General features: G+C 44.6%; 1 protein-coding gene across 1 annotated transcript in view; it reads left to right on the forward strand.

Annotated features, from left to right (window-relative positions):
- The window catches only part of EFL1 (elongation factor like GTPase 1), a 145,415-nt gene that overhangs the window by 103,491 nt on the left and 25,992 nt on the right, over window positions 1–15,932 (forward strand). Inside the window, 2 exon segments of the mRNA XM_044917993.1 lie at window positions 2,892–3,023; window positions 6,997–7,144. Of these exon segments, the coding sequence (XP_044773928.1) occupies window positions 2,892–3,023; window positions 6,997–7,144 (280 nt within the window).

The following is a 15,932-nucleotide window of genomic DNA, read 5'->3' on the forward strand; positions in this document are numbered from 1 at the left end:
GTAGGGGGAAGAGTTAGGACCAGAGAGGACCTGGATCATTTCTCTTCAACCAGACGATACTTAACCGATGTTCGTATAGAAACAAGCTAGCTTTCTGGGTGTTACCCCATGTTCCTGCTTCCTCAGCCTGTTTTCTCCCTCTCTCTTGTATTTAGATCATATGCCTTTTTTGTGATAAACATTACAAAAAAAAAAAAGCTTGTCCTCTCTTTAGTCCTTCAGCCAAATCGATGGCATGCTAATTTCTGATTTTTTTTTTCCCTGAACTGTTACTTCTTCTGTCCCAGAAATTCTGAAATGATTCTCTTGAGGGAACATGTCCTTTACCCCCCTCAGCCCCAGTTGAAAAATGCCTTAGCAGATGTCCTTTCTGTGAAGAAAGTGTTTCTACGTAATTGCTATCACTGTGACCAGAACAACAGAAGTAAAAGAGAAAGGATAAAAAAATTGTATGGACATTAGAATGGTAAATTATGTGTGCCTGTGGGGGCAGGGCAAGAGGGAAATACATCAAAATGAAAACTGACAGTCTTAGGATGGTGTGATTCTGGGTATACTTTTATTTTTTCAAAATTGTACTTGATGTCATTTGAAAACAAAAAGCTTCTTTTAAACTGTGTTTTTGCATAAATATCAGGCTGTACACTCAATAATTATTTGGTAGTATTTCAAGAAATTCTCAAAGTGATTTTTAAATCTTTTTTTTTTTTTTTTTTTTTTGTGATTCGCCCAAATAACCTTAATGGTCCCTTTCCTAAATTTTAAGATTGTATTTTAAAATAAGTAAAAATGGTGACACATAATACAGGTGGTGGATTTTTTTTACTATCTTTGGAACATTGCTTTTTCTATAAATCCTTAATCTTGACTAGGAATACTGTGGTATTGACTTTTCTCTTTTCTGTTTTTGGGGAAATTATAGTCATGTTCTTAAATCTGGACATATCTAAGTAGCAAGAATAGATTTGGTAATTTGAGGAGCAGAGTGCAGCCCAGACGTCCAGACAGACAGCGTTCATAATATGCTGGCCATCTGCAGTCCGCATCCCTGGTGATACAGAGGAAAGACTGGCCTCTCTCGTTCTAGTAAAACCACGTGCCGTGTGTACAGCAAGGACATGTGCGCTGGTCAGTGGGAATGCAGGGTCTGGCCTCAGGGGAGATGATGTTACTCGCAGTAGACTTGGTGGGAACTGGGGCAGACCCAGATCTGTTCCATCGTCGTTTAACTAGTGGGGGGAGGTAGCAAGAAGCTGGGGCCGGTGTAGACCTGTCTGGGTGCTGGGCCAAGAGGCACGGTGATAAGAAAGTTACACCTTGGGACGCCTGGGTGGCTCATTCAGTTAAGCGTCTGCCTTCGGCTCAGGTCATGATCCCAGGGTCCTGGGATCGAGTCCTGCATCGGGCTCCTTGCTCAGTGGGGAGTCTGCTTCGCCCTTTGCCCCTGCTTGTGCTCTTTCTCTGTCTCTCTCTTTCTCTGACAAATAAATAAATAAAATGAAATTAATTTTAAAAAAAGGAAAGAGAAGAAAGTTACACCTTGACCAGATAAATACACAGATGTACAGGGACTAAATTTAGTACCTTGGAAGCCTCAGTCTGGGGAGGGTCCCCTGCACAAGAAAGGTCTAGAAATCATGTTGAGCTAATGATGTTTAGTGTGAGTCAGAAAAGGCTTCAGAGGATCTGACAGATGCCTTCAAAATCCCGAGGGTGGTCGGTAAATGTGGAGGCATGTCTTGTGAGGTCCTCTGGGGAGCCAGACTGGGCATGTGTAGCCATGGGGTGAAGACTGGTGTCCGCGTGATGGAAGGAAGATTTCCTTGTGCTTGGAGCTCTCCCTTAAGGCATCAGGTGGTGAATTCTGGAGGTGTTCAGCAGGGGATGACGGAGGTCTGTCCACACTGTGCAGTCCACCAAGAGGCCTCGCCACTGCCTCCTGAGTTTGTGTGCCGAAAGCTTCTGTTTCAGTTCCCCTCACAGACTGAACGTTGGGTTGTGTGGCGTCCATCACCCCTGTCCCTTCAGATCAGGGTGTCAACCAAAGACAGCAGCTCCTTTCCTTTGTTGTTTCTGAGCTCAAAATGGAGATCTGGAATGCTGATCGAATGTCCCCGCCCCTGTCCCCTGTGCCCCCTTCCCCTTGGGCGGGTGGCCTGCCCTTCCATGCTCTCCCCAATCTTTACCTTAGCCCAGAAGCACAAAAATGGCCTTGTGTGTGTAACTCGATTTCTTCTAGAATGATGTCTGCTCTTACTGTGGATGTGAGGCTCAGCGCACCTCTTTAGCTCTCCTGTGCTCCCATCTGCTGAAAGACCGATGCCCTCCTGGAGGGTCTTAGGCAGCCATCTCCGGGAGCCTGAAGTGGGGAGGACGGTGGGAGGGGGTGGGAAGGGGGCCGATGTCCTCTTCTAAAATTGGGGTGGTATGAAGGGTGACTTGGGTTGGGTGCTCTGTAGCAGCCTCAAACTTGAAGTCTCTAAATGCCCTTGACCCCTTTGCAAGTATTTGGGAAAAGAGATTATTTCTGTAGAGATTCATCTTCATCAACTTAATGTATTTTAAAAACTAAGCTACAATTAGAAATAATTCGTATTTTCAGACATATGTATCTGGACACGATCACTTCTGTGATCAAAGTTAGGGATGTGTTAGCCCAGTTTGATGTAACCATGTGATTTGTGCATCTGGAAAACAGTAGCCCACAGAATTCTTGTCTTTTTAACAGCAATTAAATAGCATCCAGGTGTGCTGGTCGGCCTCGTTCCTTGCCACGTTTTTAAGTGTGTCTCCTCCCTGACCCATATGCTGTGTTGATGGTCTTATTTTTCTAATGTCAGTTCTGAACTGATCACCCTTTATTGACCGCACAGATCTTTTCCTTTCTGCAGGCATAGGGGGCCTTCAAGACTTCGTGCTCAAGTCAGCGACTCTGTGTAGCGTGCCATCTTGCCCGCCGTTTATACCGCTCAGCTTCGAGGCTACCCCTATTGTGAGGGTTGCTGTTGAACCGAAGCACCCAAGTAAGACAACTTTGTTTTTAAAAGCCTGTGATGTTCATGACACCTTGTAAATGTGTGCATTTCATACTTGGTTCCTCACTATTTGCTTCAACAGTGTGCTGTGGGTTTTCATTCAGTGTGCTGTAGGTTTCCCTCAGTCACAAAATGACTTCATTATAAATAAATATTTTCAAACATCTAATTTCATTTCATTCATGTGTAATAGGAGGGATCTTCCTGCCATGGGTCCCTGCGTACCACCCACTCACCAAAGGCAGTCTGACCTCTGCCTTAGGAACATGGTACACTAGGCACCTTCTCCCTGGGGAACCTGGATCCTTCTTTAGGGCAGAGACAAGGGCATCTGTGCAGCCCCACAACCCCTGGCATGGGTGGTGCCTCAGCAAAGCTCATGTTTTATGTACTTGTTTTAGAATCTTAGCCCATGCTTCTTGCTCCAGAATCTGTCATATGCTCTTCCCTGTAGCGTTGTAGATTATCTGGACACAGAGCGTTTCTGGCCTGTTTAGAAAGCACTTCCTGCCCCACCCGCACATGGCAGGCCATGTAATAACCAGTGCTTCGTCTTTGGTCTACACCGTTTGCCTGACCAGTCCTCAGTAACTCTTGTATTTAGCTCCCCGTGACTTCGCTAACCCGTATTCCTGGTGCTCGCTGGTAGGTCAGTGAACAATCTCCAGACTGTGCTTCCAGGGACCCAGGGGACAAACGCTGTCAGGTGGTAGTTCTCTGCCAAGATGGAGGTCAGCCCCGTTGCCCTTGCACGCGCATATCCCTCCTCGCCCCAGAGCCGGGGCCTTCCGAAAGCTTGTCTCGGCCTCATGTTCCACCAGATGGCCTTAGCATTGAGGCTCCCTGGGGTCCTAGAGCAGACACTCGGAGGACCGCATCTGTGACCTGTGGGCTCAGTCCTGGTGAGCAGCCATCTTCGTTGGGCCCCGGAGCTGAGCGTCCTTTCGGGGCTGCCGTTGTGGACCACAGTGCGGGGTGGCTGCATGGATTTACCCTGTTCTCTCTAATGCCGGCTTCCTCTCTGGGCCCTCCTGGTTTGCTCTTCCCTTCCACTGCCGGCATGGCTCTGGCCGTTGTCAGCTGCTCCAGCCCGTGTACGTACAGGACAAGGAAGTTTAATTGGAGTTGTGGCATTTGAGTCTGGCAACCGTAGCTCATTCTTAGGCCTTTCTAGTAGGACTCCGTTCTTCTCTAGTCCATTTAGATCTGAACGTTTAAAACAGAGTAAGGAAATGATTGCTCATTCAGACCGTGATGTTTTCGTAGACATTTATAATCTTTGAACTCTGGCGGCTGGGTGCTGCTGGCCCTAACGGGCAGCCGAAGCGACTTCCCTGTGGTGTGGCGGCAGGCGGACAGGGACCTGGTGCCCGGCCCCCCCCATCCCGTAGCAGACGCTCAGTAAGGGTGATTCCCCCTCCTTAAATGAGGCGGTGCAACAATAGAATGACTTAGGATGATCCATCTGGATGCCAGAGTTTTCCTCATGTCTGTTTCATTAGGTTGTTCTGAACTTTGTAAAAAATAAACTAAACTGATGGAGAAGGAGCACCCAGTTCTCTTCGTAATCTTAAAAAGAGCGTTGCCCCTCCTCCCACCACATACATTGCTTTTGCTGGACTTGCCGTGCGTGTTCTTGCCTGTATTACCGCAGGCCATGTGCCCACATGTCTGTGTCTGAATTTTATACGCACTGTTCTGTCTTCTTGCTGTTGCTACAAGGCCCATCTCAGTGCACATCGAGAAGGCCTGGGACTACTTCTAACGCTGTGCTCACTCCTGTGAGGCCTCAGGGGGCAGGTACTGTGACTTTACTCTGCCCTGGTCCCTCGCGCCCCTCCTTACTGTGGGGCGGAGCCCCTCTCTCCGTGGATGCTGTGTCTGCCATGGATGCTGACCGCTGGGGTGGCCACCCTCTTGGACCCAGACTTCCCAGTGCTCCTGCCCCTGAGAGCCACTGGGCGGACGCGCTGTGTACTTCATGGGCTGCCTTTGCTAGATCACAGGGTCCGTTTTATTTATTTTTTTTTAAAGATTCCATTTATTTATTTGACAGAGAGAGAGATAGCGAGAGCAGGAACACAAGCAGGGGGAGTGGGAGAGCGAGAAGCAGGCTTCCTGCCGAGCAGGGAGCCCGATGTGGGACTTGATCCCAGGACCCTGGGATCATGACCTGAGCCGAAGGCAGACGCTTAACGACTGAGCCGCCCAGGCGCCCCAGGGTCTGTTTTAAAATCCAGTTAGCGGTTGATATACAAAGGTTTCCTTGAAATCCCGATGGTAAGTATTTGTCATGATCTCAGTTTTTCTTATATTATTAAAAGATGTTGATTTTTTATCTTTATCAGATCATTTGGTAGATTTTTAAGCAGGTTAGGAAAATCAGCTTCCAGATTTAATAAGAGGTTAAATAGACGTTGTTTCTGCCAACAAAATGACTATCATTATAAATAAATATTTTCAAACATCTGATTTCAAAATGTTGTCTCCGTAGTCCAAGTTTTGTTTTGAGAAAGTTTTTTCTTGGCTTACTGTTAAACTGTCACCTTTACCATGAGGAGGTAGATTTAAGTGTATATGCCTTTTTTTTTTTAAAGACTTGGTAATTTGGCAAATGGGGAGCTGGCAAAAGCTTTTCACTTATTTTTTTTATCGTTCCCTTTGTGCTTTGTGTTATTCGTGTTATCAGTGGTTTTTTTTGCAGGAATGCTTTTCAGCCATGCTTCATATTCTGTGAAGGTTAAGTTAGTTAACGCTAGGTAATATCCGTAAGTCCACTTAATGAGGCAAAGGAAGACCATAGTATGCTGAAAAGGAGCACACGAGGCTGCCTGTGGCCGCCGCACGCGCGGTGGGGTCCTCCGGTGCCGTGTGTCCCACGTGTGGCTCGTGGCTGCCTGAGCTGTGTGGGTGCTGAGCCCCACCCTGCGCTCCAGAGCCAGCAGCGCCCTGAGCTCGGGCCCTGCCTCCCCGTACCTGCTGCTCGTCTGTGGGACAGGAACAGCACTCATCCCGGCCACATAATTAGAGTTCCTCCATGTGAAGGACCTGTGTGGCACGTTGCTAGCTAATGTGAAGTGTTAGTTATCATCAGCCAAGTAGATACGGATAAATAAATGGATCTGGAACAGACGTATTGAGAACCCCTGACGGCAGAGAGGTCCGGTGGCTTTGCTGTGTGGCATGTTGAAAACCACGCGTTGAGGGAACCCTTCCTTCAAGTGTAGAGGTGAAACCAGACGGCACAGAAATCCCTCCGAGGCCAGGGTCGCTGCTGAAGCAACAAGGAGAGACTTGCTCTGCTTGAATGGACAGTAGCTGCTGAGTACACGGGAAGGCGTAGAAAAGCAGTTAAGCCCGAGACGTGGGCCAGAATCCTGTGGACTGTGAGGAAAACAGCCATGTGCCCGAAGCGCGGGCAGATGGAGTGTGGAAGGTGCCCAGAGCTCAGTGGGCACAGTGGCCCCAGCCGGAGGGCAGCTTTCTCCAAAAACGCACGGTTCTCTCAAGCAGGCTTGTAATGATTGCTTTAAGCATGTGGCTTTGGCTTGAATACCATGTGAACTGGTTTTTTGTTGTCATTATTTGTCTCTTTGTTGAGTCTAACTCTTCTTTGGGGGAGAGTTCTGTTACATTTATAGGTATAGAATATGTATGTTTGTATAAAATTCAGGTGGATTCACACATAGATGGTCGTAGTTTGTATTTGCTGTGTGTTTGACGAAGTCGTATAGACCAGCTTCGGGCGTCCTGACGGTAAGCTTCTGAGGGTCTCCTGTTAGCTATCTGTACTAATAAATTCGCAGGAGACAATTTTCCTCACATGGCTGCATTATTTGGAAGAGTTATTTTAAGAGTTTATTTCATTTTGCTTTTCCCTTCGGTGGCCACGGGCATCACCTTGCGGTTTGATTATTAGTCCTTACGTTGCACTGAATCAGCCTTCATCTTGTTAACCTAGGTGAAATGCCTCAGCTCGTCAAAGGAATGAAGCTCTTAAACCAGGCTGACCCCTGTGTCCAGATTTTAATTCAAGAAACGGGAGAGCACGTTTTAGTCACGGCGGGGGAGGTCCACCTTCAGCGATGCCTGGATGACTTGAAAGAAAGGTAGGTTGGTGGTAGTCGGGGGTGGGGTTGGGCGGTCGGTGCATCCAGTGGATTCTGAGTTCCACTGGACAACCGTGGCTAGTTTTTGGAGAAAAACGAAAGGCCCTCAATTCAAGCATGAACTGTTACTGTGCTGTTGGATCATAGATTCAGTTTTTAATGACTGACACTTTACTTCTGTACTTGAATAATTTTACATTTTTAAGCTTGAATCATACAATAGCTTCACATGTGAGTATCTTCCTGTGAGCGTACGCACACGCGTGTCAACAGAACACAGTCCTACGTTGTGAGCTTAGAGTGACTGGGACAGACTTCTGTCCTTCCTGATGTCATCTCCACAAGGTACACCTTCGGGAAATCTTCCCATTTCTCCATCCTGGTGATGGGACCTGTCCTAAAGTAGGCATCCCAGATCACGTTTTGTCAGTAATACTTCTCCTCTTTATTCCCAAGCTAACGTGTGTTTATCGTAGCAATTAGGAAAATACAGAAGGATGAAAGAAGCATTCATTTACCACACAGAGATCACGTCCGAGACGGTCGGGCACACAACTCTGCCGACTGTGCTGTGCGTACTCCCGCGTACGCGGACGCCTGCCTAGGAGCAGCTCTGGTTATTTGGTTACCATAAACTTCGGGCTCAGCAGCTGCCATGCATTGCTGGTGTGTTTTGTGGGCCTACGATCTATATCATCCTTGAGAAAGGCTGGTACAGTTTACTTTGTAACCGGGAGAAGATCTTCAAAGTGCTTCTTTTCTCAAATTTAGCCAGCCCTGTATATTATCATTTTAAAAAAATTTCACCAGTCTGGAAGACAACTAACAGGTGTTCATTGTTAATAAACACATTTCCTGTGTTTGTAACTAATGATACTGAAACATTTCTTTCTCTGTTTATTTGGCCATTCATTTTTCTTCTTTGATGAATTGCCTTGTAATGGCCTTCCTTCCCCTTATTTTTAAAATTTTGGGGGACTGTTATTTTTTTATTTTTTTTTTAAGTTTACTTTTATTTTATTTTTTTATGGTTATGTTAATCCCCATACATTACATCATTAGTTTTAGATGAAGTGTTCCATGATTCATTGTTTGTGCATAACACCCAGTGCTCCATGCAGAATGTGCCCTCCTCAGTACCCACCACCAGGCTAACCCATCCCCCCACCCGCCTCCCCTCTAGAACCCTCAGTTTGTTTCTCAGAGTCCATCATCTCTCATGATTCGTCTCCCCCTCCGATTCCCCCCCTTCATTCTTCCCCTCCTGCTATCTTCTTTTTTTTTTTCTTAACATATATTGCATTATTTGTTTCAGAGGTACAGATATGAGATTCAACAGTCTTGCACAGCTCACAGCGCTTACCAGAGCACATACCCTCCCCAGTGTCTATCACCCAGTCACCCCATCCCTCCCACCCCAGTATCATATCATCAGTTTGTTTCCTGAGATTAAGAATTCTTCATATCAGTGAGGTCATATGATACATGCCTTTCTCTGTTTGACTTATTTTGCTCAGCATAATACCCTCCAGTTCCATCCACGTCGTTGCAAATGGCAAGATCTCATTCCTTTTGATGGCTGCATAATATTCCATTGTATATATATACCACCTCTTCTTTATCCATTCATCTGTCGATGGACATCTTGGCTCTTTCCACAGTTTGGCTATTGTGGACATTGCTGCTATAAACATCGGGGTGCACGTACCCTTTCGGATCCCTACTTTTGTATCTTTGGGGTAAATACCCACTAGTGCAATTGCTGGATCATATGGTAGCTCTATTTTCAACTTTTTGAGGAACCTCCATACAGTTTTCCAGAGTGGCTGCACCAGCTTGCATTCCCACCAACAGTGTAGGAGGGTTCCCCTTTCTCCACATCCCCGCCAACATCTGTCATTTCCTGACTTGTTAATTTTAGCCATTCTGACTGGTGTGAGGTGGTATCTCATTGAGGTTTTGATTTGGATTTCCCTGATGCCGAGCGATATTGAGCTCTTTTTCATGTGTCTGTTGGCCATTTGGATGTCTTCTTTGGAAAAATGTCTGTTCATGTCTTCTGCCCATTTCTTGATTGGATTCTTTGTTCTTTGGGTGTTGAGTTTGATGAGTTCTTTATAGATTTTGGATACTAGCCCTTTATGTGATATGTCATTTGCAAATATCTTCTCCCATTCTGTCGGTTGTCTTTTGGTTTTGTTGACTGTTTCCTTTGCTTTGCAAAAGCTTTTTATCTTGATGAAGTCCCAAGAGTTCATTTTTGCCCTTGCTTCCCTTGCCTTTGGCGATGTTTCTAGGAAGAAGTTGCTGCGGCTGAGGTCGAAGAGGTTGCTGCCTGTGTTCTCCTTTAGGATTTTGATGGACTCCTGTCTCACATTGAGGTCTTTCAACCATTTGGAGTCTATTTTTGTGTGTGGTGTAAGGAAATGGTCCAGTTTCATTCTTCTGCATGTGGCTATCCAATTTTCCCAACACCATTTGTTGAAGAGACTGTCTTTTTTCCACTGGACATTGTTTCCTGCTTTGTCAAAGATTAGTTGACCATAGAGTTGAGGGTCCATTTCTGGGCTCTCTATTCTGTTCCATTGATCTATGTGCCTGTTTTTGTGCCAGTACCATGCTGTCTTGATGATGACAGCTTTGTAATAGAGCTGGAAGTCCGGAATTGTGATGCCGCCAGCTTTGCTTTTCTTTTTCAACATTCCTCTGGCTATGCGGGGTCTTTTCTGGTTCCATAGACATTTTAGGATTATTTGTTCCATTTCTTTGAAAAAAGTGGATGGTATTTTGATGGGGATTGCATTGAATGTGTAGATTGCTCTAGGTAGCATTGACATCTTCACAATATTTGTTCTTCCAATCCATGAGCATGGAACGTTTTTTCATTTCTTTGTGTCTTCCTCAATTTCTTTCATGAGTATTTTCTAGTTTTCTGAGTACAGATCCTTTGCCTCTTTGGTTAGATTTATTCCTAGGTATCTTATGGTTTTGGGTGCAATTATAAATGGGATCGATTCCTTAAGTTCTCTTTCTTCTGTCTTGTTGTTGGTGTATAGGAATGCCACTGACTTCTGTGCATTGATTTTATATCCTGCCACTTGACTGAATTCCTGTATGAGTTCTAGCAGTTTTGGGGTGGAGTCTTTGGGGTTTTCCACATAAAGTATCATATCATCTGCAAAGAGTGAGAGTTTGACTTCTTTGCCGATTTGGATGCCTTTGATTTCTTTTTGTTGTCTGATTGCTGTGGCTAGGACTTCTAATACTATGTTGAATAGCAGTGGTGATAGTGGACATCCTTGCCGCGTTCCTGACCTTAGGGGGAAAGCTCTCAGTTTTTCCCCATTGAGAATGATATTCGCTGTAGGTTTTTCATAGATGGCTTTTATGATATTGAGGTATGTACCCTCTATCCCTATACTCTGAAGAGTTTTGATCAAGAAAGGATGCTGTACTTTGTCAAATGCTTTTTCTGCATCTGTTGAGAGGATCATATGATTCTTGTTCTTTCTTTTGTTAATGTATTGTATCACGTTGATTGATTTGCGGATGTTGAACCAACCTTGCAGCCCAGGGATAAATCCCACTTGGTCGTGGTGAATAATCCTTTTAATGTACTGTTGGATCCTATTGGCTAGTATTTTGGTGAGAATTTTTGCATCCATGTTCATCAGGGATATTGGTCTGTAGTTCTCCTTTTTGATGGGGTCTTTGTCTGGTTTTGGGATCAAGGTAATGGTGGCCTCATAAAACGAGTTTGGAAGTTTTCCTTCCATTTTTATTTTTTTTGGAACAGTTTCAGAAGAATAGGTATTAATTCTTCTTGAAATGTTTGGTAGAATTCCCCTGGGAAGCCATCTGGCCCTGGGCTTTTGTTTTTTGGGAGATTTTTGATGACTGCTTCAATTTCCTTAGTGGTTATAGGTCTGTTCAGGTTTTCTATTTCTTCCTGGTTCAGTCTTGGTAGTGGATACATCTCTAGGAATGCCTCCATTTCTTCCAGGTTATCTAATTTGCTGGCATAGAGTTGCTCATAATATGTTCTTATAATTGTTTGTATTTCTTTGGTGTTGGTTGTGATCTCTCCTCTTTCATTCATGATTTTGTTGATTTGGGTCATTTCTCTTCTCTTTTGGATAAGTCTGGCCAGGGGTTTATCAATCTTGTTAATTCTTTCAGAGAACCAGCTCCTAGTTTCGTTGATCTGTTCTACTGTTCTTTTGGTTTCTATTTCATTGATTTCTGCTCTGATCTTTATTATTTCTCTTCTCCTGCTGGGTTTAGGCTTTATTTGCTGTTCTTTCTCCAGCTCCTTTAGGTGTAGGGTTAGGTTGTGTACTTGAGGCCTTTCTTGTTTCTTGAGAAAGGCTTGTATTGCTATATACTTTCCTCTTAGGACTGCCTTTGCTGCATCCCAAAGATTTTGAACAGTTGTGTTTTCATTTTCATTGGTTTCCATGAATTTTTTAAATTCTTCTTTAATTTCCTGGTTGACCCATTCATTCTTTAGTAGGATGCTCTTTAGCCTCCATGTATTTGAGTTCTTCCCGACTTTCCTCTTGTGATTGAGTTCTAGTTTCAAAGCATTGTGGTCTGAAAATAGGCAGGGAATGATCCCAGTCTTTTGGTACCGGTTGAGACCTGATTTATGACCTAGGATGTGATCGATTCTGGAGAATGTTCCGTGGGCACTAGAGAAGAATGTGTATTCCGTTGCTTTTGGATGGAATGTTCTGGATATGTCTGTGAAGTCCATTTGGTCCAGTGTATCATTTAAAGTCTTTATTTCCTTGTTGATCTTTTGCTTAAGACGATCTGTCCATTTCAGTGAGGGGGGTGTTAAGGTCCCCCACTATTATTGTATTGTTGTCAATGTGTTTCTTTGCTTTTGTTATTAATTGCCTTATATAATTGGCTGCTCCCATGTAGGGGCATAGATATTTACAATTGTTAGATCTTCTTGTTGGATAGACCCTTTAAGTAGGATATAGTGTCGTTCCTCATCTCTTATTACAGTCTTTGGTTTAAAATCTAATTTGTCTGATATAAGGATTGCCACCCCAGCTTTCTTTTGGTGTCCATTAGCATGGTAAATGGTTTTCCACCCCCTCACTTTCAATCTGGGGCTGTCTTTGGGTCGAAAATGAGTCTCTTGCAGACAGCATATCGATGGGTCTTGTTTTTTAATCCAGTCTGATAGCCTGTGTCTTTTGATTGGGGCATTGAGCCCATTTACATTCAGGGTAACTACTGAAAGATAGGAATTTAGTGCCATTGTATTGCCTGTAAGATGACTGTTACTGTATATTGTCGGTGTTCCTTTCTGGTCTGTGTTGCTTTTAGGGTCTCTCTTTGCTTAGAGGACCCCTTTCAAGATTTCTTGTAGGGCTGATTTCGTGTTTGCAAATTCCTTTAGTTCTTGTTTGTCCTGGAAGCTTTTTATCTCTCCTTCTATTTTCAGTGACAGCCTAGCTGGATAGAGTATTCTTGGCTGCATATTTTTCTCATTTAGTGCTCTGAATATATCCTGCCAGTCCTTTCTGGCCTGCCAGGTCTCTGTGGATAGGTCTGTTGCCAATCTAATGTTTCTACCCCTGTAGGTTACATATCTCTTCTCCCGAGCTGCTTTCAGGATTTTCTCTTTGTCTCTGCGACTCGTAAGTTTTACTATTAGATGTCGGGGTGTTGACCTATTTTTATTGATTTTGAGAGGGGTTCTCTGTGCTTCCTGGATTTTGATGCCTGTTTCCTTCCCCAAATTAAGGAAGTTCTCTGCTATAATTTGCTCCAGTATACCTTGTGCCCCTCTCTCTCTTTTTTCTTCTTCTGGGATCCCATTATTCTAATGTTGTTTCGTCTTATGGTATCACTTATCTCTCAAATTCTCCCCTCGTGATCTGGTAGTTGTTTATCTGTCTTTTTCTCAGCTTCTTTATTTTCCATCATTTCGTCTTCTATATCACTGATTCTCTCTTCTGCCTCATTTATCCTAGCAGTTAGCGCCCCCATATTTGATTGCACCTCATTAATAGCCTTTTTGATTTCTACTTGGTTAGATTTTAGTTCTTTTACTTCTCCAGAAAGGGTTTCTCTAATAACTTCCATGCTTTTTTCCATGCCCAGCTAGTATCTTTAAAGTGATGATTCTGAACTCTAGATCTGACATCGTACTAATGTCCGTATTGAGTAGGTCCCTGGCAGTCGCTACTACCTCTTGTTCTTTTTGTTGAGGTGATTTTTTCCGTCTTGTCATTTTGTGCAGAGGAGAATAGATTAATGAGAGAACAAAATGCTAACAGGATAACAACATTCCCAGAAAATATACTCTAAACAAGTCAGAAAAGACCTGAAGCAGTCGGAAAAGAAAGGGAAAGAGAGAAAAAAGAAAAAGAAAAAAAGAAGCAAAAGAAAAAAACAAAAACAGAACAAAACAAAATAAAAAAACAGAATGTGATCAAATATGATCAGGCTGGTATATAGATCAGTGCCACAGACTAGATTTTGGGTGTATTTTGGTCTTTTAGAAGAAAGTGCCTCCCAAAATTTTAAAGAAAGAAAAACTTATATATGTACAAAAATAAGGGTTGATATGATGAAGGGATGGAATATGATTGTAAAGATGGAAATTATAAAAAATTTTATAAAAGGAATTGATAAGAAGTTGTTTGAAAAAAGGAAGAAGAGGATTTAAAAAAAAAAAAGGGGAGAGAATGTGATCAGGCAGGGGAGTAGAAAAAACCATATACTAGAGATTTAGGGTATATTTTAATCTGTTAGAAGAAACTATCTCAAAATTTTAAAGAGAGAACAACTTATATATATAAGCCAAAAATACGGGTAACTACTATGAAGGGATAGAATATGACTCTAAAAATGAAAAATAAAAATGTTTTTTTTTAAAAAAAGGGATTGATAAGATGTTGGTTGAAAAAGGGAAAAAGAAAAATTCAAAAAGAAAAAAAGTTAAAAAAAAAATTAACTTTGAAAGACTAAAGAATCATGGTAGAAAAGCCATGAATTCTATGTGCAGTAGTCCCCTAGCGCTGGAGTTCTGCCGTTCTCATTGATCGGTAAACTTGGTCTTGGCTGGCTGTTCTCGCTGATCTTCTGGGGGAGGGGCCTGTTGCCGTGGTTCCCAAATGTCTCTGCCGGAGGCGGAATTGCCCCGCCCTTGCCCCCTCCCGGCTAAGTAATCTGCTGGGGTTTGCTCTCCGGGGCTTTTGTTCCCTTCGAGCTTTTCGTACAGCTTTGGAGGCGGAGAGTGAAAATGGCGGCCTCCCAATCTCCGCCCCGGATGAGCCGAGAACTCGGGGCCCCGCTTCTCAGTGAGCCCCCAGAGAAAAGCCGTCAGTCACTCCCGTCTCCAGCCGCACTCCGTGCTCACCCGGCCTGTGACCGCGGGTTTCTGTCTCTGGCACCCGACCCCGGGTGGGGTCTCCAAACCCAGCAGATCCCTGCGGCGCACTCCCGTGCGGCTCCTCCCAGGGGAGGAAGGTGAGTCTCCCCGGATCTGCCGCTTGTTGGGTCCCTGCTGGAGGAGCAGGGGCCCGACTGTGCCGCGGATCACGGTTGATGGCAACCCCGAGCTGAGAGCCCGCGCCTGGGCTCCGCCTCTGCAGCCGGCTTCCCTGCTCCGATACCTGGGAGCTCTGCCGCACTCAGTCACCCCCGGTCTTTCTGTGACCCCGAGGGTCCTGAGACCACACTGTCCCGGAGGGTTCCACCCCCCGCTTAGCCACCAGAGTGACGTCCCTCGGCAGAGCAGACTTTTAAAAGTTCCGATTTTGTGCTCCGTGGTTCTATCACTTGCCAGAAGTGGCGGACGGAGGCCCCTCCCCCGCCGTCTATCCTCCCGAATATCGCCTCGGATTCACTTCTCCGCACGTCCTACCTTCCAGAAAGTGGTCGCTTTTCTGATGAGAGAGTTGTTGCTCTTCTTTTCTTCGATCTCCTGTTGAGTTTGTAGGTGTTCAGAATGGTTTGATCCCTGTCCAGCTGAATTCCTGAGAGGAGACGGAATCCAGGTCTCCTACCCCTCCGCCATCTTGCTCCACCCCCTTGGGGGACTGTTATAAATAATCAGCGTAATTATTATTACATTCCAGTCACTGTGTTAAACACTGTCTCAGTTAATCCTTATGACGAGCCAGTCATGTTGGTACTGGTCCGACCAGCTCTTACTACTGCGGTCATACTGCTGCCATCATGCCCCAGCGCAGTCGTCCCGCCGCGGTGCTCGCGCCCCGGTCCTCCCGCCGCGGTGCTCGCGCCGCGGTCCTCCCACTGCTGCTCATAATGAATAGCATGAGAGCAGGTGCCCCGTGGCGCCATCCTTGGGGATGTGGTAGAAGCTCCTGCCAGAGGGGGCGTTTTCCCAGCTCCGTTCTTCAGCCTAAAATGATGTCGTGGCCTGTTCCTCCTTTAAATGTTTTTATAGCCACGATTCGTACAAAACTGGAAGGCAGATCTTCCGCTTCCTCAATGTTTGATACTATTTCTTACAATTTCTGAAAGTTACAATATTGGTTAGAGAATAATGCTAGTTGGATAAATTTCAAGGTATATTTTAAGATAATAACAGCTCTGAAGAGGATTTTTTAAAAACCATTGAAATACTATGTCCGTTTTTGGGGTCTTTGAACTAAATTATTTCTCTTTTCACACTCTGCTGCCAATTAAAATCCATGTTAAATAACCTTACATTTCTCAGGCCATTAACTTCTCTTTAAAAAGATGCTTTTGGGTACTTAGAATTACATTTCAAATAATGTTTTCCCATAAACCTAAA

Source organism: Neomonachus schauinslandi, chromosome 9 (genome assembly GCF_002201575.2).
Source record: "Neomonachus schauinslandi chromosome 9, ASM220157v2, whole genome shotgun sequence".
In the NCBI taxonomy this organism is placed as follows: Eukaryota; Metazoa; Chordata; class Mammalia; order Carnivora; family Phocidae; genus Neomonachus; species Neomonachus schauinslandi.